Source organism: Rhineura floridana, chromosome 2, assembly GCF_030035675.1.
Source record: "Rhineura floridana isolate rRhiFlo1 chromosome 2, rRhiFlo1.hap2, whole genome shotgun sequence".
Lineage (NCBI taxonomy): Eukaryota > Metazoa > Chordata > Lepidosauria > Squamata > Rhineuridae > Rhineura > Rhineura floridana.
In genome coordinates this window covers 126,746,885-126,774,881 of record NC_084481.1, presented here as the reverse complement: position 1 = coordinate 126,774,881, position 27,997 = coordinate 126,746,885, and the positions used below count along the sequence as shown (strand labels likewise).

The window sequence follows — 27,997 nt, the reverse complement described above, 5'->3', positions numbered from 1 at the left end:
TACACTGACACACAAAATGTTTTCCATCCTGAGTTATGGTGAAATGTTCAAATACAGTTGACTTCATGGGAAGCTTCTTTGACATTTTGAATTTATATTTTAAAAAATTTGTCAATCAAAATTTATTTTGAAGCCAGAGTCGGTACATTTCTACTGACTCCGACTCCAACTCCACCCAAAATTGCTTCCAACTCCAACTCCACGACTCCGACTCCACAGCCCTGGTTGCACTCCTGTATCCTCTTACCTGGGAATAAGCCCTATTAAATTCAGTGTGGCTTACCTCTGAGTACACATGCCTAGGTTTGCACTGCTAGAGTCATACCGTCTTTCTAAATTTTCTGTTCTATAAGTATCATATATTCTAAAACAGTTTCCTCCAAAAGGTGTCTATTTCTTATTCCAAAAGAACTTGCCCTTGAAACCATCATCTGAAAATAATTTGGTAAAAGCTAAAGACATGAATTATTTGTGAAAGCAGATTTCCCTTTAAATATTTTTTTGAGAATTGTTTTTAAAAAAGAATGTAACGAGATACACATTTTCAAGCTACTAAATTTGTTTATTATATAAAGAGAGCAAATAAAGAGAGCAAAGCAAGAAAGTCAAGCTGAGAAGATCAGACCTATTTCTACATGTATGTTGGTATCTTAGCTTGAAGAAGTTTTGATTAGTGGCTGTAGGGGTGAGACTGTGCTGGGACCATCAAGGGGCAAGCTTTTCCACCTGCCTTGCCCCACCCCTCTGCCTGGACCATATCAGGAGGAGCTGCAGACTGAAAGGTACTGCTGCAGGGATGAGACTGTGCTGGGACCATCAAGGGGCATGCTTTTCCACCTGCTTTGCCTCCCACCCCTGCTCTCAGTGACATTTTTCTGAGGACTGTCCTTTACTAGGAAGATGAATGCTTTTGGATAGCTGTTGATGCTTTGTAGAAATGCTATAATTTTGTTAGTTTGATTTTTTGTAAATTGTATTGTTTTTATTTGTATTTTGTATTTGTGTTTTCTATTTGTGTGTAAGCCACCTTGGAGGCCTTTTTGGCCAAAAGGTGGCCTAGAAATAAAACAACATAACACCTCAGTAGCGCTGGCACTTGGCCATTAATCCCTGCCCCCCTTCTGGTTGTTTTTAAAGCTGGGTCATCTACCAAGCCAGGAAGGCACTTTTCAGAGTTCATCCAGCTGCCCCACTGTATCTGACAGAGTAGTGATGTTACCATATTACCCTAATGCAAGGACTACTCAGGCTGAGAGCCAAACTAGATGTGCTGTTTGCATGTTTCTAAAAATGCTAATAGCATCAACTGGAAGGGGCAATAATTATTAGAATTGCAGCAAGTGGAGAAGGGAAAATTTTACCTTTTCCTTTCCTGTTACAGTCCGGAGGAACATCCCTCATCTGAAGCTATCATTTGCATCAGAAGTAAATCACTCACTGATCTCAATGGGAGTTTTACCCAGACACAAATGCTTAGTGATTTTCCTTAGGACCACAAACTACATCAAGTGCAGTTTGATCCACAGTCCAGGTGCTCATTTTCTCTCTCTCTCTCTCTTACACACATACTTGCAAAATGTTATGACAGTACTGATCTATTTGGTGGAGAAAGGAAGGGACTGTCCACTTCTGCACACCAAACTAATAAACAGTATGGGATTGGGATATTTGAAGGATCATCTCCTCCTGTATGATCCTGCCCATCCACTGAAGTAAACATCTGGGCAGGCTTCACCAATCCAGTGTTCTATAAAGCATGGTCAATGGTCATTCCAGGAGTCCTATAAAGTAAACCTATAAAAACCGCACTGCAGTTTCAGAATAATAAGCAGTGTACCTGGGAAAGGAAGAACCTAGGAACTACAGACCAGTCAGCCTGACATCAATCTCTGGGAAAATTCTGCAGCAGATTCTAAAGCGGTCAATGTATAAGCACCTTGAAAACATGGATTTATCAAGAACAAATTCTGCCAGACTAATATTATCTCATTTTTTGATCATGTAACCTTCCTGGTAAACTGTGGGAATACTGTGGACATAATATATCTCGACTGCAGCAAAGGTTTTGACAAAGTGCCCCATGATATTTTGATTAGCAAGCCAGCTAAATGTGGGCTGGATGGAACAACTATCAGGGGGATCCACAGTTGGCTACAGAATCGTACTCAAAGAGTGCTTATCAGTGATTCCTTCTAAAGCTGGGGGGAGGGAACGAACAGGGTCATATGGGGCTGGGCCCTACTGGGCCCATTGCTCTTCAACATTTTTATTAATGACTTGGATGAGGAGGTGCAGGGAATGCTTATCAAATCTGCAGATGATACAAAATTGGAAGGCATACCTAATACCCTGGAGGAAAGAAACAAAATTCAAAAGGATCTTGATCGGCTGGAACATTGGGCTGAAAACCACAGAATGAAATTTAACAGGGATAAGTGCAAAGTTCTACACTAGGAAAAAGAAACCAAATGCACAGTTATTAGATGGAGGATAGTTCTACAGTACTACATGTGAGAAGGATCTTAGAATTTTTGCTGATCACAAGCTGAATATCAGCTAACAGTGCGATGGTATCTGCCAGGACTTAGATTCCAGTGTTATAGCAGGTGAATCAAGTGAGGTATCCAGAGCACAGTCTTGTCCTGATTTCTTAGATGAGTTTCAGTTGGTACAGGTTGAGGACATTGACAAGGTGCTTGGACAGGTTCATGCAACCACTTCTGTACTGGATCCTTGCCCTGCTTGGCTAACAAAAGTTAGCAGGGATGGAACAGCCGGTTGGGCCAGGGAAGTGATTAAAGCCTCTTTGCGAAAGGGAGTAGTCCCGGGGGCCCTGAATAGTGAGACCTCTCCTGAAGAAATCTTCCCTGGACCCAGAAAATCTTAATAACTATAGGCCGGTGGCAAATATTCCATTCCTGAACAAGGTCCTGGAATGAGTGGTTGCAGGGCAGATCCAGACAATCTTGGATGAGACCAATTATCTGGATCCATTTCAGTCGGGTTTCATGCCTGGTTTTGGCATGGAAATAGCCTTGATCGCCCTGTATGATGACCTTTGTCGGGAGAGGGATGGGGGGACTGTGACTCTGTTGATTCTCCTTGATCTCTCAGTGGCATTTGATACCATCGACCATGGAATCCTTCTGGGATGACTGGCTGAGTTCGGAGTGGAAGGTACTGCATGGCAGTGGTTCCGCTCCTACTTGGCGGGTCGATTCCAGAAGGTGGTGCTTGGGGAGCACTGCTCAGGCCCGTGGATTCTCCAGTATGGAGTTCCACAGGGGTCAGTTCTGTCCCCCACGCTGTTCAACATCTCCATGAAACTGTTGGGTGCAGTCATCCAGAGTTTTGGAGTACGTTGCCATCAGTATGCTGATGACATGCAGCTCTATTTCTCCTTTTCATCCTCTTCAGGTGAGGCTGTCAATGTGCTGAACCGGTGCCTGGCTGCGACAACGGACTGGATGATGGCTAATAAACTCAGGCTCAATCCAGACAAGACTGAGATGCTGCTAGTGGGTGGTTCTTCTGACCAGATGGTGGATGTCCAACCTGTTCTGGATGAGGTTGCACTCCCCCTGATGGAGCAGGTTCATAGTTTGGGGGTTCTCCTAGGACCATCTCTGTCACTTGAGGCTCAGATAGCCTCAGTGGCACAGAGTGCCTTTTATCAGCTTTGGTTGGTGGCCCAGCTATGCCCCTGTCTGGACAGGGATAGCCTGGCTTCAGTTGTCCACACTCTGGTAACCTCCAGATTAGATTACTGCAATGCGCTGTATGTGGGGCTGCCTTTGAAGACGGTTCAGAAACTGCAGCTTGTGCAAAATGCAGCGGCCAGATTGGTTACAGGGACCAGACAGTTCGAACATATAAAACCAATTCTGGCCCGCTTGCATTGGGTGCCTGTATGTTTCTGAGCCTGATTCAAGGTGCTGGTTTTGACCTATAAAACCTTACATGGCTTAGGACCACAATACCTGACAAAACACCTCTCCGGACACAAACCCACCTGTACATTACGCTCAACATGAAAGGCCCTCCTCCGGGTGCCTACTGCAAGTGAATCTGGAAGGATGGCAACAAGAGAAAGGGACTTTTCAGTGGTGGCCCCCAAATTATGGAATGATCACCTTGATGAAGTTCGCCTGGTGCCAACATTGTTATCTTTTTGGCGTTGGATCAAGACTTTCCTTTTCTCCCAGGCATTCTAACAATATGTACTGAGCTCTGACACCAGGTCTTTCACCTGGTTTATTTGTGCTTCATGGTTTTAAACTCTGTATGGTTTTTTAAATTGTATATTTGTTTTTAATGTTCAATGTTTTTAATTTTTGTAAACCGCCCAGAGAAATTTGGCTATGGGGTGGTATATAAATAAATAAATGTGGCTGCAAAAAAGGTAAATGCTATTTTAGGCTGCATTGAGAGAAGTATAGTTTCCAAATCGTGTGAAGTACTAGTTCCCCTCTATTTGGCTCTTGTCAGGCCTCATCTTGAGTACTGTGTGGGCTCTCCAACACTGAAGGCATTCAAGAGGCAGCTGGACAGCAGCACGTCAGGTGTGCTTTGAGCTGTATTCCTGCATTGAACAGGGTGTTGGACTCAATAGCCTTACAGACCCCTTCCAGCTCTACTGTTTTATGATTCTATACCTTTCATAGGCTTACTCCACAGGAGTCCTGTAATGACCAGTGGCCATGCTGGCCGGAGGTGATGGGAGTTGTAGTTGAAAATATCTGGAAGGTATCAGATTGGGGGGTTACATCAGAGCATCTTGTGTATGTGCCCCATGATTACTATCAGAGGCACAATTGGTTGAGACAGAAGACAGGCTCTTTTCTATAGTGGCAGCCAGGTTGTGGCATTTACTCCCTAGAAAGCTTGATTTAAGCTTCAGAAGAACCATCAAGACTTTCAGTGGATTCACTGGCTTTTAGTTTGGGCTGAAGTTTATTTCTCCTACTTTTACACTTGATTTAAAAACAACCTGGAATTGGTTTTATAGTATGTTACGGATTTTAGACGTTTGTATTATTTATTTATTTATTTAAGCCATTTCTATACTGCTTAATAGATTAAAAAATCTCTAAGCGGTGTACAGAAGATAAAACAACAGCAAATATTATAAAAATATACAATAAAGTCACAATAAAAATACATACATAATACAAATTAAAAAATAAATATTAAAACAATTGCCTTGCACTTCTCCACTCAACATCTCTCAACCTCCTGGCTCTCACCCAGGACTCCACCCATCCACCCTGGCTGTCACCCAGGGTCCAACACACACAAATCACCCCCAAAGTCTCACAAGCTTCCCAGGGGATCCCAAAAATGGTGAACAGAAGGATGCGGGGACAGCTGGAGGCCCAGGCCATCCCTGTTGTGGAAGGCGCTGTTGACAAGGATGCCATTCTTGTCGAGGCAGCACAGGTAGGAGTGAGGGGCGTGGAAGGCGAGCTCCAGGTGGCGGTGCATGATGAAGCTGGAGTGGCCCATGTTGAAGTCCTGCGAGGAGATGAGGCCCATTGTCACCAACACCCACCACATCATGAGCTCCAGGTCACGGCCCCAAAACACTGGAGGCAGCTCCGACACCGGGCCCGAGGAGAAGCAGGAGGAGGCCGCCGACACCGATGTATTCTATATTTCCTAACTGTTCCATCTCCATCTTCTTGGGCTCACTCAGGGGAGCTGAGTCACTCCCACTGAACTGGGGCTTCATGTTTACTTTAGACAGTCATGGCTTCTCAAGTTTTAATTTTGTAACTAGGCCAGTGTGGCATAGTGGTTAAGGTGTTGGACTACAACCTGGGAGACCATGGTTTGAATCCCCACATAGCCATGAAGCTCACTGGGTGACCTTGGGCCAGTCATTGCCTCTCAGCCTCATGAAAACCCTATTCATAGGGTCGCCATAAGTTGGAATTGACTTGAAGGCAGTACATTTACATATGCTTTTATTGAAAAGAAAACAGTTTTCATGCATTATTATAGGAAATAAAAATAATATACAAAAATATAACTGAAATACGGTAGAGAAGATATAGTTGCTATTTTGTTATACTAGATAATTTTGATGTGTTTTTATGTGCAGGTGAACAGGCAGCAACCACCACCAAGACAGTATAGCTATACTATTTAGATCTGTTTATGCTGCATATGTAATTTCGGAGGATGATTTCTTACAATAAAAGTTTTAAAAAAAACAAGGAAGAGGAGCAGCAGGGCCAAGAGTCTCCTGGGATCAGCGGTGAGCCCCTGCTTTGTTGTGAGCCTTGGCAGGTGCCCAACTGTATTGATTCCTGACCCCTGTAGCCAGCTTTCCTTGTTGGGTGGGGCAGCCACATTTCTATGTGGGGCATTTTTGGAGGGAGGTGCAAAGCTCCAGCCATTCCCTCCCCCCCCCATCACTGGTAGAGAGAATATGAGGGCCAGGCCAGGGGAAGGGAAAAGCAGTGGCCTTCTCCCCCTCCAATTCCTCCTCCGTGCAGAGAGTGTGTTAACTTACATAATGGGCTATATAAAGGTCAAGTTAACAGAAAATTTAGGATGAACACCAGGAATTGAATGACTGGCATATTGTTTGCTTCATAAGAAAAAAAGAATGTTAAGAGTACAGTGAATAAGGGGATAGTAAAAGGTGTAAAACCAACAAAATGGTTTAGTGTGGAGCTTGTTTTCTCAAAAATTCAGTTTTAATCTTGTATCACAATACCAATACAAAAAAACCCCACGGTTCAGAAACAGAGTAAGAGCACATTACAGTGTAACCATATTCAAGCATTTGCGGAGAGTGGTGCTGAGAATATGCAAAACTTTCTAGTTGAAGTTAAGGAGACTGAGTCCTTAACTTTGTAAAATATTTACTGCATAATAACTTTCTTTCGTCAACTTATAAAAATACTTGATAAACAGACAAGAAAGCTTTCTGAATGGTAAATTCACAACAAACCTTTTCAGAGAGCACCCAAAAATAAAACTTTAGAATAGCTGTAGCTTTCAGTTTTTTGTAGAATCAAAGTAATGTAAAACTTCATCATAATTAAGGTTAGCTGTTCTTAAAACAAGCTGTCATTCTTTAAATGGAGGCTGTCATTGTCTGTCATGGCACAAATTTAAAAACAAAACAAAAGAAATCAGGGGGAGAACCAAGCACAGCTCTGGGGCGGGGGGGGGGGATTCAGCCATTTGCCCCATCCTGGCTACAGGCCTGCTGACATTGCTCCTGAGTGAAAGGCATGACTTTATGCCCATCATCTTTATATGGGTCTCTGTCCCTGCTGTTTTTCCTAGTAATGTGGTGAGGGGGTTTTAGAGTGTCGAAGAAGCTGAGAGCAATGCCATCAGGAGTCTAAATCAAGAGACTAGAATCCTAGCAGGGTCACTCAAGGTGGAATGGTCAAAGCTGAGACACCAGACTAAGATGCATCAAAACTCAGAGGAAGGTAATGGTAAACCACCTCTGAATATCTCTTACCATGAAAACCCTATGAACAGAGTATCCAAAATGTAACACAAGATAATGCTGGAAGATGAGACCCCCAGGTCAGAAGGCATTCACCGAGCTACTGGGGAAGAACAAAGGACAAGTACGAGTAGCGCTGTGACTAATGACGCAACTGGGAAGGAAGCCGAAAGGAAGCCCAGAGGCTGATGCGCACAGATGCGAAAGGAGAGTCTGGAGTTGTACGAACAGATGCTATTGGAGGTCACTGATTCATAAGGTTGCCATAAGTCACGATCGACTTGAAGGCACATAACAACAATGCTCCAGGAAATTCCAGAAACATTGCTTGCAGTTTGCACCTTTCCCCAGGTAGTGTGCGAGGGAGCCCCTTTCAGATTTGTTTGCAAGAAATTCAGAGACTTGTTACAGAGAGACCTACAGTGCACTCCATGATGCATGAGCAGACATTGCAAGGGACAAGGCACTGATCAATCCCACCTTGGTGGGATTTAAAAAGCAGTTTGAAAATTTGGTGGGAAAAGGTTTGCCTCAAAGTAAAGAGAATAAACTGCCATGGTTAAACACTAATAATTACTTTTCCACTCCAAATGTGAACCTCTGCAGGATCTGTGAAATAAAAGAGATTTTGTTGTTATTATTCTCAAATTATATGATAACGGTCACTTGCTATTGATTTGTTGGTGATTAGGGGTGTGGTTTTTTAAAAGAAGCCCTGACATCTTGGTGGTTCTGAATCCAGTCTGTGCTAAGCAGGTTGTAATAAAATGCTACATTCCTTAAAACAGGTCAAATAAGTGTGGTGTATAATTAAGTCAATTCCTGACATATGCACAAAAACATTCTTCATTTGTATGAAAAACTGTTGCACCTCCATTTCTAAACAAACAGGCTTTGTTTAGTGTTGTAAAATAGAAGGCTTTTTCCTTCTAATAGTCAGATGTGGCAGTCAGCGCATGCATTATTTATAGAAAATAATTGCAAAACAATTAGTTGAGCGACTGTAATGATGTTTGAATGGATGTAAGTAGTGAGACATAGAAAACATATGGTATTTCACCAACTATTTATAAATATTATAGCAGAATCGCACAGAAGAATGGTCTCATCTTCTACAAGAGTCAACAAGGAAAATCTCCCTTAACTGCTGAATACCCATGGTGTTACTGTCATCCTGACATTTTATTCTTTGTGTGTGTTCTTCTCACACATACATTCATCTTTCTCCCCCCACCCAAAACCTCCCAGAAAGTTTCTCTTTCAGAATGCTCTGACCATACCTAGGCAGAATTTGTTTTTCAGTTGTCCACTAACACAGGGCACATCTATATTTTTTCTTTTGCAAGAAAAAGAGGATGTCAAGGATACAGTGAAAAAGATACCAAAAGGTGTTAACTCCTCCTTGAAGGTCTCTCCTTCTGGTCTTGTTCCTGATCTTTAGATTTGCTTTCCCGTTGGACAACCAAGTAAAACTTTTTCACTGGTTTCTATATAAAGGACTAATTAAGTGATTGTAAACTAATGGTAGAAAGCAGTTGGTGTTTTTTCTTAACTGGTTGCTGGGTTGGTTTTTCTGTCCAGAAACCCTGAAAAGGCCTCATGCTGAGCTACACACATTGGGAAAATCAGACATTAGGCCTGAATTGTACCCTAGGTGGCCAGCCAGCCAGCTAACTGAAGTGTGCACAGCAGTGTTTCTATTCCCCTTGGGCTGTTTTCATCATTTGCCATCAAGTACTGAAGAAAAAGAAGAAAAAATAGTCCCTATTATTGTGAGTATAGAGTGTGCTTTAAAAGAGTAAAGGGTAACTTAGGATAGATATTTTTTTGCGATCAGTTTAGGTTGTCTCTTTATTTCACCCTTTAGCAAGAAGCACCCAATCCTGCTTTACCCATCATAATAACTGCAGAATAAGCAAACTCTTACTATTATTGCAGGCAAACAAACATGCTTCTTTAATTGCTGGCTTGGTAGAGAACACAGCTGAAACGGAAACAGAAAAGCAGAGCAAAGGAGAGTCCAAGGGATGCAGTCTAACTCTAGTCTAATCCAAACTTCTAATATTTAACTCTTCAAGGGTTCATGTTACTATATATGTGTTTTTTTCAATATCACTTAAAGTAATTATAGGGTGATTGTGAGAATGAAAAATCTGCCCTCAGTCAGGGAAAGTCTTGTGTGAATGGACTTTTGGGGACTCTTCCAGATGAGGCTTTTCTTGTGCACCTGCCCTGCCTTATTCACTGAATTTTCAGTTGACACTATTCTTAAATTGCTCCTGTTCTTAAAAGAAGCTGTCATTCTTTAAATGGAGGATGTAACTGTCTGCATGTCACAAATGAAATCTAGGGTGGTGATGCACCCATTTGCCCCACCCTGGCTACAGAGCTGATTTAGAGGTCCAGCACTTCTAGCCATGCCGTTCCAGGATACTTTATTCCATTACCGCCCCCCCCCCCCAGTTTTCTGTATCCCCTCCAACAGAGAGACAGCATGATGTACCCACCAAGCATGCTAAGTCCTTATTGGGCTTTTTTGTTCCTATATGGTTTTATTTCTATTTTTTTCTGCACTTTTGCAAATGTGGGGCTTTTCCCAAGCTTGCAGATACCTCCGTCTTATGTATGGATAGATTCTATTTTGGCTAGATAAAATTCAGCACTTACCCTGAATATCATTAATGAAAGGAATAAGTGAGACCTGCAAGAAAATGTGGCAGTGTGGAATGGATCTGTTTAGAGTTCCTGTCACCTAGCCATAGATAGATATTGTGATAAAAACATGAAGTGCCTGCTAGATCAGGCCAACAGCCCATCTAGTCCAGCATCCTGTTCTCAGTGGCCAACCAGATGCCCATGGGAATCTTGCAAGCAGAACCTGAGTGCAAGATCAGCACTCTCCCCTCCTGTGGTTTCCAGCAACTGGTATTTGGAAGCATACCATCTCTGACTGTGAAAGCAGAGCATAGCCATAATGGCTAGTAGTCATTCATAGCCTTATCCTCCATGAATTTGTCTAATCCTCTTTTAAAGTCATCCAAGTTTGTGGTCATCACTTCCTCCTGTGGGAACAAATTCCATAGCTTAACTATCCATTGTGTGACGAAGTACTTTCCTTTGTCTGTCCTGAACCTTCCAACATTCAGCTTCATTGGATGTCCATGAGTTCCAGTATTATGAGAGGGAGAAAAACTTTTCTCTGCCCACTTTCTCCATGCCATGCAGAATTTTATACACTTCTATTATGTCGCCTCTGACTCACCTTTGCTCTAAACTAAAAAGCCCCAAAGGGAATCACTCCATCCCCTTGATCATTTTGGTTGCTCTTTTCCAAACCTTTTCCACCTCTACAATATCTTTTTGAGGCGAGGTGATCAGAACAGTATAAGTATTCCAAATGCGACTGCACCATAGATTTGTGTAACGGCATTATGATATCTGCATATTTATTTTCAGTATCTTTCCTAATGACTTCCTACAAGGAATTTGCCTTTTTCACAGCTGCCACATGATGCTGGATCAACATTTTCATCAAGCTGTCCACTACGACCCCTAGTTCTTGTTCCTGGTCAGTCACCACCAATTCAGACCCTGTGAGTGTATATGTGAAATTAAGATTTTTTTACTCCAATGTACATAACTTTACACTTGTTTACATTGAATTGCATTTGCCATTTTACTGCCCATTCACTCAGTTTAGTGAGGTCCTTTTTGAGCTCTTCTCAATCACTTTTTGTTTTAACAACTCTGAACAATTCAGTATCATCAGCAAACTTGGCCGCCTCACTGCTCACCCCTAACTCTAAATCATTTTTGAACAAATTAAAAAGCACAGGTCACAATACTGTTCCTTGGGGGACTCCACTTTCTACATCCCTCCGCTGGGAGAACTCTCTATTTATTCCTACTGTCTGCTTTGTTTCCTAGCCCATTCCTGAATCCTGATCCACAAGAGGACCTCTTCTCTTCACAGAGAACCACCATGAAAAAGCAACGAACACAGAAGGGGGAGAGTGTGAGGCTTTTGTTTGATTTATTCATTGTAGGAATAAAAAATAATGAAGAGATGCATTTTTATTTCTGCGCTTTGGAAAATTTGTGATGCTTTCCCCTCATGTAAAGAGCCTGTTTGTTTCTGCCCCCGACCTGCTGGGCTCAGTTTATGGGGGAAGAGAAGCCGGAAGGCCCAGGCACCAAGGCCTGTGCACTGTAAAGTGTTTTGTTTGGTGTTCTGGGGTCCTTTCTGGGAGGAATGCTGGGATGGGAATTAAATAAATAAATGTACAGTGAAGGCAAAATATCCCTGTGCAGGAAAATTGTGTTATAAGGAGGAAACATTAGAGATGATGATGATGATGATGATGATGCTGTAAGGACAGCCGCACTTTGTTCATATGCCTCCCAATTCTAATTGAAGAGTCTCCTACATATAAACAGATGCTCAGTTACATTGCTCCGTGTGTGCTTCCAACATAAAGCCTCAATCTCGAGAGAAATTCTGTTCCAGAAAAAGAAACTCTTAACCCGCATGCGGGGAAGAGAACGTGAAGGCTGGCTGACAATGTGCGGGGACACCCGGAAAGGCCGAGCATCAGGTACAGAGAGGAAGGAGAAGCCTTCCCTTTTGGCGTCAGGCTGCGGCAGTGAGAATTCCTGCCGCTAGGGAGAGCTGTGGAGCCGAGGCAAACGCGCTTAGCAGCCGAGCCAGCCAAGGCTGATTGTGCGCCTAGATTTGAGCGCAACTGGTGGCGGGGTCCTCCTCCTTATCATCATCCGGGCGGGGCCCTCTTCCCTCCCGCACTTGCGAGCACGGCGGTGGCTCCTGCACAGTGCCAAGGCCGGCCAGGTGAAGTTGGGGAGCGGCGAGGAGGGGCGTTGTTCCTGCTTTCCAGTATGCAGGCGGCTCCACAGTTGCCTCGGCGGCCGCAGGCAAACGACAGGCAGCGGCAGCCCCAGAAGCGCGTGTGAGCCACCGGAGAGCTCCTCTCCACTCACAAGGATGCTGGGGGGCGATGCCTGGCGGCAGGGAGGACGAGATTTGCCAGAAAGCGCTGAAGCTGCTGGTCGAACTCTGCTCCGACGGGACGGTGGAGAACGACAGATGCCTGGAGTTCAACTACTACCTGCGGGACAGCGGCAGACCCCGGCCCACCGACTCCGGTAAGTGACGCGTCCCGGGATGCCAGGGTGGGTTAGCGGTGGTGGGGAAGGTGACGGTCGAGAAGAACTTCAGCGGGACGGGGAGTCCGTTTCCCTGGTTAGAAACAAATACCCACCCATCCCTGGCTAGGTTTGGAGAGGTGGCGCATCAACAAACGCCTCCTCCTATCCCTCCAACCTTCCGGAGACCGGAATTATCACTCTACCTGAAACATGCCCTGATTTCGAGGCGATCGGGACTTTACTCCCAAAAAGTGAGGTTGGGTTTGTTGTTCCTCGTCTGTGCAGCCAGAGAACACAACATCCCCCACTCCTAATCACATTTAGGCGCCAAACCCACTGGTTTCGATGGAATCTACTTCCATCTGTGCATTCTTCGGAGGGTAGATTTAAAGTGATATGGAAAGGAGTCGATTTTAATAGAACTTATTACTCAGTATGACTTTACATCCCGATCCTGTACGTGTTTACTCAGAGGTAAGTGCCAGGAAGTTGAGTTAGAGTTCCTCCCATGTAAACCCTGTATTCGATTGCAGACATAGGCCAGTGTAAGGTGCCATCTCGACTATTTTTAGATCCTGTCTGAATTTCTGTTGCTGCTGTAAGACCTGCAGGTATGCAGTATTAACTGAATAAACGCCTCTCCAGGAACCAAATCATGCCAGGGGCTTAGGCTGAACACATAATGGGACCAGGAGGGTGTGTTCTTTTATCTAAAGGCATCACACTGTTGTTCTTAATGAAAGTAACTTAAATATTAGGTATCTCTTAGCCAATTCTGATCTTACAGGAATGCTTTTTCTGTCTTGCTTGCACAAACACATACATATGTGCCTAACAATCAGATCACATGTGATAGAGTGTTAAGTCGCTCTTCTATACCTCCTATCAGTATTTTAAACAGCTTACAATATACTGTAACAAATCTCTGTGTCTTGGATTTCATTAGGACCAAACTTGATTATGAACATCAACTGGCAGAAAATCTTGTTTTCTTTTAGATATGTTTCCTGAATAAAGCCTGATTGTATTGGAACTGCTAGAGCAAGGAGACACTACCACAGTTTATTAGTAGTAGTCATTTGGATGGATAGTAGTTAGAGAAGCTGTTTGCTTCCTGAGTTACTGGAAGCCCAGAAGCCAGTTTTGGTAAATTCATATGACAAGGATCAGGGGATTTAAGCAAAGCTTGCATGCTGATTTGTTAAATGGATAGATGCTTCTGTTCTGTCTTGAAACTACTACTGAGCTACGAGCTTAAGCACACTTGTTTGGAAGCAAGTCCTGTTGAAATCAAGAGGGCTTCTACATAAATGTACGTAAGATATGGGGGTGGGGGAGAGGCAGGATGGTAGACTTTACAGCTGATGGGCTTTTCCAGTACTGTTTTACTTAGGAACAATCCTTGGTTTCTTATATTTTTGATAGTGTTCTGATTTAAATGCTTCTTTTTCTTAAAGAAGCACCTCAAGCTGGATTGGCTGCTTTCTACAAAGATGTTAAGCATTGTTTGAATCTCAGATATCCTAGAAATCACAATTCTGTGTATTTAAAGACTCAAGAGTTCTTCCTGATGCATTTACAGATTTGTATTTCATCGAGGGGATATTTCCTAGATAAGTAACCAAAGGCCTAAGTTTCCTTTTAGTTGTTTAAGTGTGAGAAATTTGTATCTAGTGCACATCCAAGCCCCAAAGCCTAAACACATGCACAAGTCTTCAGCCCATATTGCTCTTCCACCCATTTGCATTGCAGACATAGCTGACTGTAGGGCTAGCATTGATTATGCACCTAACAATACATGATGCACACAAAGTTCTCCCACTGTATATCATACCTGTTTTTCCTTAATCTACTGTCTGGGCTTTTTGCTTGTTGCGTTAGCACTAAAAGCGAGTATGGGAAGCTATAAAGCAGTGCATTCTTAATGTCATTTATATCCTTCTGAAGCCATAGTTTACTTATTTATTTATTTGAGTTATATCCCGCCCTTCCTCCCTGTAGGAGCCCAGTGTGGCAAACTTACTAGGAGGTACATTCCGTTGAACTTAGTGGGGCTTCAATCCAAGAAAACTAATTTTGGATCATGCTGCTAAAGACATTTGCTTACTTATATTTTGTAGCAGGGCCCCATTTGTATCAGCATGTCACTGGAGATACCTGGTCCTGTGGCAAAGCAGGCCTGGGGGGGGTGAGATTCATGCTGAGTCTGTATCCCCCCCTTCTACCTTGGATCTTGCTTCATGTATTTTTTATTTATATTCTTAATCTTGGACATTGAAAACAGCATGCAACTCAATTGAACATGAGGTTTTTGCATACAGTTGAGTAAAGGATCTGGCCTGGAATAAAGGTCTAGGGGGCAATTTTAAGTAGATTGGGCTTCACTGCAACCTGTGAGGTATGGGATGGGGAATCCAAATTAACCTCAGCTCCTCTAACCAGCAATGTTACCATTGGACTACATTGCAGGGCTTCCTTAAGTTACTCTCTCAGCGCTGCCCCTCCCAACACTGCAATATGGATTCAAAACTGAACTATGCTGCAGATTTGTTGTATATTACGCTCTCAAGCCAACCAGCAATGTGGGGATAAAACCTATGGGTAGTACTGCATGGTTGTTGAAAGCTACTCAGTTAGCTTGAGCCCAGCCTGCAATTGGGGTCTAATGCTTCTGGGGAACACCACAGAGTTTTTGTAAAACATTCCAAGCCTAACCTGCAGTATTTCATGTGAGTTACACCGCAGGCCTGTCATAAGCCTTTCTCCAATCCACAGCCTTTCCAACCAGCAATATGGTGACAGTGAACTGTATTTGAGTAGCACAGTGGGGAGGAGAGCCTGGCTGGGAGTCCAGAGTCTGTGAGTTCAAATCCCAGCTCGTGTCTCCTGGGTGTCAAGGGCCAGGTAAAGTTCACCCACACAGTGAGTGGCTCAGGGGTTACATGCCCTGCCACCTGTGTAGCCGTGGGCAAGCTGCATAGTCCCAAGGAGCCCAATTGCCCCCCAGCTGGCAGTTGAGGACAATGAAGGGGCTGGCTTGTGCAGCTGTGGCAAGCTGAGCAGGCCCTAGCCAGATGAGGAGGACTGGCCTCAGAGGGAGGCAATGGTAACCCCCCTGTGAATACCACTTACCATGAAAACCCTATTCATAGGGTCGCCATAAGTCGGGATCGACTTGAAGGCAGTCCATTTCCATTTTCAATACACTGGGACCCAGTCGTGGGTACATTACAATCTTGGATTTCTCCGCTGAGTTCTGTGAGACGTTCTCACTTCTGTTTCTGGCAATATTTAAAAATAGCTTCAGTGTGAACCAGGAACTAAATTATCTAGACTATAAGATGATCCTCTCTACACTTTTTATATTCATGTCTCTTTTTCCTCATTCCTCTCAGAGGAGGAAAGAGAAAATGACAAATAGAGTTAAGGACAATGGAGTAAGAGATCCAGTGATATTACCCTCTATTTCCCACTCTCTCCTTTAATCCTCTTCTTGTCTTCTCTCTGAGCTAGCCTCTACTGCAGCCTTTCCCAACCAGTGTGCCTCCAGATGTTGTTGGACCACAACTCCCATCAGCCTCAGCCAGCATTGCCAATGGTCAGGAAAGATGGGAATTGTGGTCCAACAACATCTGGAGGCACACTGGTTGGGAAAGGCTGCTCTACTGGCTGAGCAGCAGTTTTTGAAGCTTCCAGGGCTGCCATTCTGTGTCCTCTTCAGCAGCCACTTTCAGTCAGTTCCATCTCCCACACACACACTTTCCTTTCCAACTGACTCAATCTTCTGTGGCTGTCATCATTTATTACTCGCCCTTCACCGAAAGGTCCCAGGGTGGGTTACAACAATTTAAAAACAACCTACAGTCCCAAAATAGAGTGGGTTCTAAAAATACATGTCTCAGGTGTCAAAGGCCAGGGTAAAGAGGTGTATCTTCAGCATTCACCTAAATTGTACAGAGAAGTTGCCAGATGCACTTTGGTGGGGAAGGAGTTCCAAAATGTAGGGGCCACCACAGAGAATGCCCTCTCCTGGGCCACCTCCAAGCTTCAGAGGGTGGTGGAACTACCAAAAGGACCCCTGGGGTGATCTCAATACCTGAGAGGGTCTGTAGGGAAGGAGGTGGTTGTGATGTTCCTGTATTAATGTATATATGGTAAGTGCTGTTTGTACAGGAGATACATGGTAAGTGGAATGAAAGAGGAGGGGGGAGTAAATGGGCAGTAGAATGTTGGATGATTGGCTGAGTGTTTAGAATGGCTGAGAGTATAAATGGAAGGATGACAGTTAAATCTGGGTGGACGTGAGTGGGTTGTTTTGGTGGGTTTTTGAGAGGAGATTGTGTGGAGAGTTGGTGGATGTGAGGAGAGTGTGGAGTTCGGATTAATACTAAGACAAGTACCAGAAATAGATGAAACCATATGCTTATGTGCCTTTATAAAGTAATCTTGTTATCTCTGTTATTTAATACAAACTATATTTGGTTTACCGAAGGCCTGATCCTTGGCTGGGGTTATACAGACCAGAAGGGAGGGCAAGGTGCTTACCAAGGCTGAAGGGAAACTGTAACAATTGGTGGCAGCGGTGAAGGGAAGAATATAACACCACAAGTATTCAGAGCAAACCAGGATCGTATGCTTTATATATAAAGATCAAAGGGATTGGGGACAGCTTAAGCACTCAGTCACAGAGGTAACCTGATAGAGAGACTCAGGCAGAGTCTCTGGGAATACTGGTTATAGGACGTGACTGGTGGTGCTGCCTAGCAGGGGGATCTGTTGAGATCTGTGCTAGAGCGGGGAGAAAAACCATAAAAAAGGACAGTCCGGACTGGTGGAGTCCCTGGTGGTGCCTAGTGACAGGCAGTAACCATGAGCAGGTAGGAACCTGACAGGCAGAGCCAGGGAAGGGCGTCACAGTGGTCTTTCAGATATTTGGACCTAAGTCGTTTAGGGTTGTAAACACTAGCACGAGCACCTTAAACATAGTCTGGAAATGAATTGGCAACCAATGCAGCTGTTTTAAAACAGGGGTTATATGAGATCTAAAGGGAACACTAACCAGTAATCTTGCTGCTACATTTTGGACCAGTTGAAGTTTCCAAGTCGTCTTCAAGGGCAGCCCCACGTAATAATCCAGTCAGAGCATGGAGTACTTTGGCCAAGTCATCTCTGTCCAAAAGGGGCCATAGCTGATGAACCAGCCAGAGCTGGAACTAGGGAGTTCTAGCCACTGAGGTCACCTAAGCCTCCAGTGACAATGCTGGATCAAGGCGTACCCCCAAGCTACGAACTTGTTCTCCCCACCTCCTGGACATGAGAACTCTGGACACATAACATCTTTGTCTTTTCAGAATTCAGCCTAAGTTTATTGGCCTACATCCAGCTCATCACCACCTCCAAGCACCAGTCCAGCACCTCAACTGACTCTCTTGATTCAGGTGGAATGGAGAAATAGAGTTGGGTGTCATCTACATATTGATGGCACCTCACTCCAAATCTCCTGATAACAGCTTGCAACGGCTTCATATAGATGTTAAAAAGTATAGGGGACAAGATGGAATCAAGTAGAACACCACAGAACAGCTTCCATGGTGCCAAACAGTAACCTTCCATAACTACTTTTTGGAAGCGGCCCTGGAGGTATGAGTGGTACCACTGAAGCACAGTGCCCCCAACCCCCACCTCCCTGAGATGATCCAGAAGGATACCGTGGTCACTAGTATCAAAAGTTGCTGAGAGGCTAAGATAAACAAGTAAGGTTGCACTCCCCCTATCTCTCTCCTGACAGATGTCATCAACCAGGGTGACCAAGGCAATTTCAGTGTCATGACCAGGCCTGAAGCCAGACTGAATGGATCCAAGTAATCAGTTTCCTCCAAGCATGCTTGAAGCTGGACTGCCATCACTTTCTCAAACACCTTGCCCTAAAAGGGGATATTTGCCACTAGGCGATAGTTGTTTGACACCTCTGGGTCCAGGATGGTCTTTTTAAGAAGAGGACGAACCGTTGCCTCCTTCGAGGCAAATGGTGACTCCCCCTCCTCCAGTGAACCATTAATCACTCTCTTAACCCACACAGTCAATCTTCTGTGGCTAGGTCTAAGAAGCTAAAATGGGCAAGTGTCAAGGGGTCAGGTGGTTGGTCATGCTTCTTCAAGCAGCTTGTCCACATCCTCAGGTTGCAGTAATTGAAACTGATCCAGTATGGATGGAACAGACAGTGCTCCGGACACCTCAATTGGACTTGCTCTAACCACTGCATCCGACTCTGTCTGAATCTGAGCATTTTTGTCCCTAAAGTGCCTCCCAAAGTTGTTACAACAGTCCTCTGAGGGTGGCAGTGCAATGCTGTCTTGGCCAGATGGCAAAAGCACATTCACCTCTCAGAAAAGCTCTGCCAGATGGATACTTGCAGATGCAATAGTGGTGGAGAAGTAAGCTTTCTTCATGCATGTTCCTCACTGGGCTGTTCCCAGCCCCACCTTAGGGTTTTTTTTTTCTTCTTAAGATTTTTTGTACTTCTGCAAACCTTGAGGTTCCCTCAAACCCGCTGATTCCTCTTCTTATGTGTGTGCATGAGGGAGTGGGGTGTGCGTGCAATTTTAGCTACGTAAGAATTGACACTTAATCCTGAATTTTGGAAATAGAGGGAATAATTTTCTGTATCAGGAGGCCAAAAGCAAATTAAATCCCACTGATTTTACTGGAGGATTGTGCCCACAGTTTGTGGTGTGATGTTGAGCGGCTCTTATATTATACAAATCTCTCATTATGATGTAGCCATTGGTCTTCAACTGGTGGGTCAGGATCCACTGGGTAGCGGCCCAACCTAATGCATGCTTGAGCTAAAGGTGGGTCCTTGGTCTGAAAAGATTCAGGATTATTGATTTAGTGAATATAATCACATACTAACCAGTAATCAGTAAGTCTACAAAAATGATTAAGGAATAAATATGTTTTCTAGTTCACCAGTCCATGCACACAATCTGTGTTAGCCATTTATGGCACATTGGCAGCATTTCTCCATTTTGATTAAGCTTCCTTGCCTGATCATATGGAAGCAGCAGTTATTTATCACAAACAATCAACTGATTGGCTATTCACAAACCTAGGCTATTGTGTGGAGCAATTTCCTGCATCAAATTTTACATGGAATAAATTAAATTTTAGTTAGGTTTACATAACTTTCATTTAAAATAAGCCTAATAAGAACTCTTGAACATAAAGTTAAACATAAATCGACAGGTATAAACCAATTTATGCATGTATTTCACAAGTTAAAGTACAACTATAAATTATACTTGGTGTGACTGATAGATATCTGTCAAAAGGAATTCATAAAAAGATTGTTTCATTTGTTCTTTGTCATGGTCCTGAGTTCTGAGTGACATTTTTGAGATATCCAAGATCCTTTTGACTTGTACTGTATTGAAAGGGTTTCTGTGCAATCATTGGTGCTCTCGGTCCTACTGAGGACATTGAAATTGCTTCAGTCAACTGTAAAGTAAGTTAGTTGAGTTGTAAAACCACACATAATGTTAAAAGATTTTGGTTTTTCTTGCAGAAGACACCATATTTTCATGAAAATACTATTTTGAAAAAACCTTTATAGATAGTTACAGTGTTCTCTCCCCACCCCCATCTGACATCTTAGTGCTGAAGGTGGCAGTGAACACAACAGCCTGCATTAACATATGATCACATCACCCCATCTATGGCAGGTGGAACGTCTTCCTGTGGTGCCTGTTCAACAGTTGCTGCAATGGCTCAATCTTGAGCTTTCATTTACTACAAGAAGCTTTCTTGCAGCCAAAGTAGCACCCTCGAATTCTGGCTGGAGTACTTTAATCCATCTTATTTTTATTTTATCTTTGTTGTTGTTTAAATCCTGGAATTTTTGTTTGTTTGTTTGTTTTTGAGGAGGGCATGTGGTCACAGGCAACAGGGTCTCATTGGTACTGTACGATGGCATATAAATTTTACAAGTTATGAATAAGAAGGTGGTATGACTCACGAGCAGCATGTGGTTAATAACAGTTTCCAGTGCCCCTACCTGTCCCATCTGCAACAGAAAATGGATGAGAAGGCACAAGCCCATCCACGTTCATGTGCTTCTTATAAAAATGTGTTAATAGTACTAAGCTTAAGAGGGAGGAGGAAGTCAATCTTCTTCCTCTCCCTAGCAAATACTTCGGTGCTGGCAAAGCATTGATTGATTAATGGTGTGTGTGTGTGTGTGTATGTAAGTAAAATGGGCATTTGGACTGATCACATGCTTTAAACGCTGCATTTGTTTTTTGTTAGTGTGTTTGGTGCTGTTTGCCTGGAGCCCGTACATGAATCCTCATGAATGGGTGTGTACATTCAGCTAGGAGACTTACGTATGCAAGACCCTGTAGCATGTTTCAGTCTCCATATGCAAAAGTTTGCTACACAGATCTACTCAGCTGTGGGTCAGTAAAATTGTGTAAAAATACAATCCAGATGAGATGTTATTAATGTAGTGCTTTTCTAAACAATGATATACACTTCTGTAATTTTTAAAGTACAATCTATGATTTCTCATTGTTTTATATTTGCTACTATACATGAAATGATAGCAGACATATATTTGAGGACTATGCATTTAGCTCACTTTTCAGTGGCTGAAATATCATTGTATGAAGAACACATTAAAAGAAATCCCCTCACTGTTCTGCTTTTCTGGTCATGAAGTCAAAAGTCTTATCCTAACTGGAAAACAATATATTGAGTTTACAACAAAAGAAAAGAAAAGAAACAGCCAGGCCTCTGTAGCTCAGCAGAAACCTATCAATAGTAGACAGGCCAAAGACAGCTTGATTTGTTCAGACAAGCCATCCGATTGAGTTAGTAGAAGGCAATTAATGAGCTCTGAAGAATGTCTCTACAAGTTTTTGAGGACTGAAAGAATGGCGGCAACATCCAACTAAGAAAAAATCTTCCTAATTAGTAGCTTGACTCCAACATAATATTTTAGCTTAATTCATGTAAAACTGTTTGCACTAGAGGATTTGGTCATTATGGAAAAGATTGCTCAGAACTATATGGGATGGCAGATGTTAGAAGAATAAAAGAAATGAAAAGCTAGCATTTTTGTTGCCCTCTTAAATAATGCGAATAGTGAGTACCCAGTTAACTCAATAGTTCATTTAAAGCCAGGCTTCTGGTGCTAGATGAGCCTCCTTACCAGCAAGTGCCCCTCCCTAGGAATGCCCTTTCATACACTGCAGGGTGTCTGCATGTATGGAAACCCTGTTTCACTTGTACAGCTCCTTATAGGATCCTGCTGTGTCCAGAAAATGTATAGATAGCTTAGTCTAGATACACATGCATAGCTATATCAGAGTACTGCATGTGGCCTGGCATCAGATAACACTCTCTTTCATGCTTGTTTACTCTGGAAAAGAAACATTTTGTTCCTAACCAACTGCTGGGTGGTTTGAGGTATACCTTCTCTATATAGGAGATAGTACGGTGACCATTACCAGCCACATGCTTGTTCCTTTTGACTGTAACAATGTAGCAACCTCTCCCCCCCCCCCCATGCCAGTGTACTGTACTTATTTTAGTTCCCTGGTATTATTTCTCTCCTTTCTGTTATAATATAACGTAAAAGGTTTGTTGATATATGCCTTCAGGTCGATTATGACTTATGGTGACCCTATGAATCTTTTTGGATATATTCATAGGGTTTTCATGGTAAGAGGTATTCAGAGGTGGTTTACCATTGCCTTCCTCTAAGCATAAAGTAAAATACTTATATTAAATAAACATCCAGACAAACTATTTGTGTTCTTTCTCAGTTAACACATGAAGATACTCACTGTAAAAAAAAGCCTCTGAGATCTGCTGATTTGAAGCAAACACAAGGAAAGAGCCCTTCAGCTGTAGAACCTAGTTCTGTAGAACTCAGGTGACATATACAAGAAGTATAGGCATACAAAGAACATAAGTCTAGAACACATCCTGATGTTCAGCCTACTGCTGGAAACAGGCACTGAAAAAGCAGAACCATATACTAATTCATTGTTGTTTTGCTTTAATTTCCTTTGTAAATCTTGACCAGCCACTGTTAGAAATATGTTAGTCTAGAAACAATCTAACTGGTTGTTCCTATGATCCTGAACAATCAGTGTGGCTTTGTGTGGTCCTGCCATTGAGTTAATTATGACATCATGACAAATGATGGTTTTTCATGATGCGAATGAGCTGCAGTGAGCCTCAAACTGGAGCATCTTGGGGGGGGGGAAGGTGTATAGAGCTAGCCCAGCCTTACCCTTCACTGGTGGAGAGGATGTGAGGGCCGGGCCAGGGTAAGAGAAAGGAAGTGCACTTTCCCCTCACTACTCCTCCATGCTGAGAGTGTGTTAACTTACATTATGGGCTATGTAAGGTCAAGTTAACAGAAAACTTAGTATGAAATGTTCATGAAATAGATGAAATCTTTTAACTGGTTTCTATATAAAGGATCAATTAAACGTTTGGAAACTAACTGTGGAAAGCATTGAGTTTTGTTTTTACTGGTTGCTGGGTTGGTTTTTCTGCCCAGAAACCCTGACAATACCTCATGCTGAGCTGCACACATTGGGAAAATCAGAAATTTGCACTGAATTTCAGCCTAGATGGCCAACCAGCCAGCTAACTGTCATGTGCACAGCAGTGTTTTGTACCTCTAGGGCTGTTTTCATCCTTTCACCAAGAAAAAGGAGGGGAAAAAATGGCCACTATGATTGTATTTTGAAAGTGAAACTGAAAAGCAAAGCAAAGGAATGTCCAAGAAGTGGAGTCTCATATAAAGTTCTAATATTTAACTCTTCAAGGGTCACTTTATTATATTGGATTTTTTTTCCAGGACCATTTAAGTAATTATATGGTGAGTGTGATCATGAAAAATCCACCCTCATTCATGGAAAGTGTTGAGTGAATGGACTTTTGGACACTCTTCCAGATGAAACTTTTGTTGTGTACTTGCCTTTCCTTAGGGCACAATCCGACTTGCATTTACACCAGGCTGAGGGGAGTTGAATGCGGTGGATCTTCCCTGAGCCAGCTGGATCCTGGCTCAGCGGGGTTATGCTGATGTAAGTTCCTCAGCCAACTCAGCTGACACTGGTGCAAGGCCCTAAAAAAGGAGTGTGTTTGGGGCATGACAGGGGTAGGACTGAGGTGAGGGAACTTAGGCCACATCAAACTCATGTTTGCAGCACTTCTGCAGATCTCAATCAAGGCAAAAGTTATGCCAGGAAAAATGTTGGTCTAAGAGAATAATGGCAATATAAGTCAGTGGAGAGTTGTTACTGCCCGGTAGGGATATTTGGGAGAGCAGGCTTTTACTTTTTGGTTCCTGCATGCAGCTGCCAGTTGAGCCAGCATTTGAGAAACCCAGAGGCTCCTGAATGGCAACTGGATGTGGCGGAACTTGACGCCAGCTTCTTTTGTTCCAGGACAACTTATGCCGGCATCCTCTGAGTTGGATTCCTCTGTTATTCAGTGAATTTTTCAGAGAGTGCTATTCTTAAATTGCTCCCATTCTTAAAACAAGCTGTCATGCTTTAAATGGAGGCTGTCATTGTTTGTCACATCACAAATTAAAAAGACAACTTTCCAAAAAAAATCTTGGGGGAGGGTGAAGCACAACTGGAGGGTGCAGTGCACCCATTTGCCCCACCCTGGCTATAGGGCTGTTCCAGAGGTGTTGGTTAGGGAAAGGTCTCAGGCAAATTTTTATTTATGTTTATTTTCTTACATTTATATCCCACCCATGTTTCTCCCATGGAATCCAAAGCAGCATACATGTGGTTCTCAGGAAGACGTCCATCTAAGCATTAACTGAATCCAAAACTGTTTAGCTTCAGCAAGGTGCCTTCATGTGCACCTTCAGATCATACATTGGGATGTTGTGTGTTTACCACCCTAATGCAACTGCCTCAGTGCAAGAGGTCTAGTCACAAGAGAAGCTTCTGTCCGATTAGCTCTTTTAATCATCGAAGTCTGTAACGCCATCTTGATTGTGCACCTTGTGGAAGACATCAGTAGCAGATAGGGCATGGGCAGGGAATCCTTTTCAGCCCAAAGGCTGTATGCTCTGTGGGCAAACATCTGGGAACTGCATGACAATGCTGGGTGTGGCCAGAGGCAAAGTGGGTGGAGCAGCTGATGCAACTCTTACCATTGTATGGTAGGCTTCATTTAAGCCATGCAGAAGCCAGAGCTTTCTACACACAGCTCTCTGCCCTCCATGCATGCAAGCAAGAGACATGATGAAAGAATACACTCTAGCCAAGCAAAAGTACTCATGGGTGTGGAGCAGGGGGTTGGCAAGGGATGTAGCCTGGAGTGAGAGGGAGTGGTCTGCAGAGAGTTTTGAGGGCCAGATAGACAGGTGTGAAGAGCCCCATCTGACATTCATAACTCCTAAATATTACAGCTTGGACAATTTACAACAAGGGCATCATTTTGGTAGTATCCCCATCGAAGAAGGAATGTGTGTTCCACCTTTTCCCAACCAGGAGTCATCCAGATGTTCTACACTCCAACTCCCATCAGATATTTTGGACTACAGCTCCCATCAGCCCCAGCCAGTGGTCAGGGATGATGGAACTTGTAGTTCAAAACATCTTGAGGAAGGGTGGTGTATTCCATTTCTTAATATAGCTTCTAGGTTCTAGTAAATGGCATGTGAAGGCAGGGCTACTCATCAGTGAGCATTTTCTGTGGCATTAACAAGAGTAGCAAACTTCTTACACAGATTAGCATTTGTGACTGTGCATGTCATTGACATAGGCCAAAAGTGTGCCTCTGGATTGTCAGTCATAAAAATGGTTTTCAGAAACTGCTGTATTCCATGCTTTTCATATCAGTAATATCAGTGGGGCTCTTCCTTGAAAAACAAGTAAGGATCCAACCCTAGGAACCTATAATGAAAAATTCATAAAGATCATAGGAGACTGTTGTGAAGCTCCAGAACAGGATGAAAAGAGAGATCAGGAAATACTTATGCAGATAAATATGATAAATCAAAGGCCAGGCCGTTAATCATAGTGAATTTCATTAATGCCACACTGAGTAGAAGAATGACACTACCAAAATTAAGTTAAGCTTTCTGTTTTTTATTGCCATGCTGGGCTGTATATTTTTGAAGCCCAAAAAATAAACTAGTGGTCTGCTGCTATTTATTTATATTAAAAATGGCTTCTGACAAATTACCGTGTAAATAGATACTGTTGGTTTAGAAGAGGATACGGAATTTTTGGAGGTTAGGAACAAAAGGAATGAAAAGTCAATTTAATCAAGTTAAGAACAGATGCTTAGAGCCAGGAAACTAAAAAAAAGCAAAAAACCCACAAAGTCAAGGATGTCAAGTTCTGAATGAACTGTATGAGACATTTTATGCCAGTGGAATCAGGGTCTCTTCATTAATATTCTACTTGTATAAATGTGTTCTTTTTGTATGCAAGGAAAAAAAACTAATCCAGCTGCATAAATTATCAACAGGGAAAATAAGCATGTATTTTGGATACATGCATTTCTGGATAGCATGTATTTTGAATGTTCTCATGCTGGTACAGCCTCTTACTGCATGTCCTTTATATGTACAGATGATACCTAATTCGTTTAGGCTTTATATTATGCTTGATGGATAATACAGTTGCATCTAGAAGAGAGTGGGAGGCTTTGGTAATTGGTTCATGGATTATTCTCCTAATCGGCTATTTGAATAGTCGAGGCACCTTGTGGGCACCATGTTTGCTCCTGGAATAGTTTTTCTGTTTATTGTGCTGATACCACTGCATAACACTAGGTTTGCAATCATTATGTAAAATTATATAATTTTAAAATACTGCCACTTTGTGTTATCAGAGAGGAGGAGAACTAGGGTGGAATTTGGGTGATGTGTAGATCAGTAGAAAAAAAAATGCTTTGCTCAGTTGGCTCTGAAATTTACTGGATTCTCAGAACCAGATATTAGTGACTTGCAAGAACACAATGTTACTGTTGGGAGGATCATTCAAATAATGGATGTTTGGTGATATCCATTGATTCTGTGAAACGTATGAGTAAGGTTGGATTTTCCAAATAGGGCTTAAAGAAAGATAACTGAGCCAGAACAGAGACTGTCTGTAACCTTACACCCACATGCAATGGTCTCTCTTTGGGATAGGGGACACACAGTGATAAAAATGTTTGCTGCCGCAGGCCCTGCCCTCTCTAGTTAGTATTTTTCCAAGAGAGGAGGAGGGATTGCTGTAGATTGCTGCCTTTTGATGTGGCAGTTTGCAAGTGTTTTGAAGGAAGATTGTGCAGTGTGATTGGCTACGATGGGGAACCATGTAGGGGAATTGAGTAGGGCATCCCTGGGGAACCTCTCAGCCATGGGCCTAATTAGATTCAGCAGGGTCTTTTTCTCCAAACCACACACACCTGTTCCATGTCAGGTGTGGGGCAGCTGAAGATGTGGCTGCAAAAGAACAATCAGGAACTTAAAGTGCACTTCTGCTTGTTCCTTGGCAAGCGGAAATTGTTAATACTGCCAAGCAGCTGATTGGCACTGACAGTGAGCCCCTTTGAAGTTGTCCATTTGCAGGCAGGGTTTGGATTCTAACTGCACACACATTTTTTCTCTGTAAACCAGCCTTGCAGACAGCTAGCAGCTAGGGGAATCATGTAGCACTGTAGTTGCAAACCCATTGCAAGCTACCTCTTTAAAGGAGGGTTGCAGCACTTGAGAATCTCTCCTCAAATTTCAAGAGGTTTGTCTGCTCAGAGGGGCATTACGTTCCTGATTCACTTGAATCACCAGTCCAGGAAGCACTGCTCTCAATATAATAGTTGCCCTCTGTGATGTCATCACCCACTGCATAGTCCTTCACTGGCTGAGATGAAGTAGAGGTTAGAGGAGTAAAATAATGCTGCAGCAGCCTAGGGAAATACAGTAGGGCCCCACTTATCCGGACCCCCGCTGTAAAGGGAAAACCGCTGTAAAGCGGAACCAATTTAATAGAATGGCTTACGATGCCTGAAAACCGCCGTAAAAGCGGAACAAGTGCCGTATGAGTGGGGCTTTAGTCTAATTGCATCTAATTCAGAGCTTGGAAGCAACTTGTTATAAATAACAAGTTACTTGTAATTTACTACTATTTTAAGTAACGAATGGGTAACTTCATTACATTTTCTTAGTAACAGAATGACTAGTCATTTCCTTACTTTTTAGCAGCAACGGGAACGTTTCCGACGTTACTATTGGACGTTACTTAGGAGGGGGGAGGAGGGGGAGTCTTTTCCTCCTGTGATTGGTGGACAAAAGACATATGCCTCGCACTATGCTTCTGCGCAGTGTGG

General features: G+C 43.1%; 2 protein-coding genes across 3 annotated transcripts in view; both read left to right on the top strand.

The window, feature by feature from the left end:
* The window catches only part of LOC133377991 (uncharacterized), a 38,219-nt gene extending 26,643 nt beyond the window's left edge, over positions 1-11,576 (top strand). Inside the window, exons 4-5 of the mRNA XM_061612778.1 lie at positions 10,976-11,067; positions 11,402-11,576. Coding sequence (XP_061468762.1) covers positions 10,976-11,067; positions 11,402-11,576 — 267 coding nt within the window. The remainder of the gene's footprint in view (positions 1-10,975; positions 11,068-11,401) is intronic.
* Positions 11,577-12,126: 550 nt separating this feature from the next.
* The window catches only part of SYT9 (synaptotagmin 9), a 145,537-nt gene continuing 129,666 nt past the window's right edge, over positions 12,127-27,997 (top strand). Inside the window, exon 1 of one of the 2 annotated variants that reach the window (XR_009760620.1) lies at positions 12,127-12,634. Coding sequence is in view for 1 of the 2 variants with exons in the window: in XM_061610509.1 (XP_061466493.1) it covers positions 12,487-12,634 (148 nt within the window). In the remaining variant the exon portion in view is untranslated. The remainder of the gene's footprint in view (positions 12,635-27,997) is intronic. The other variant, XM_061610509.1, reaches the window with a different exon arrangement.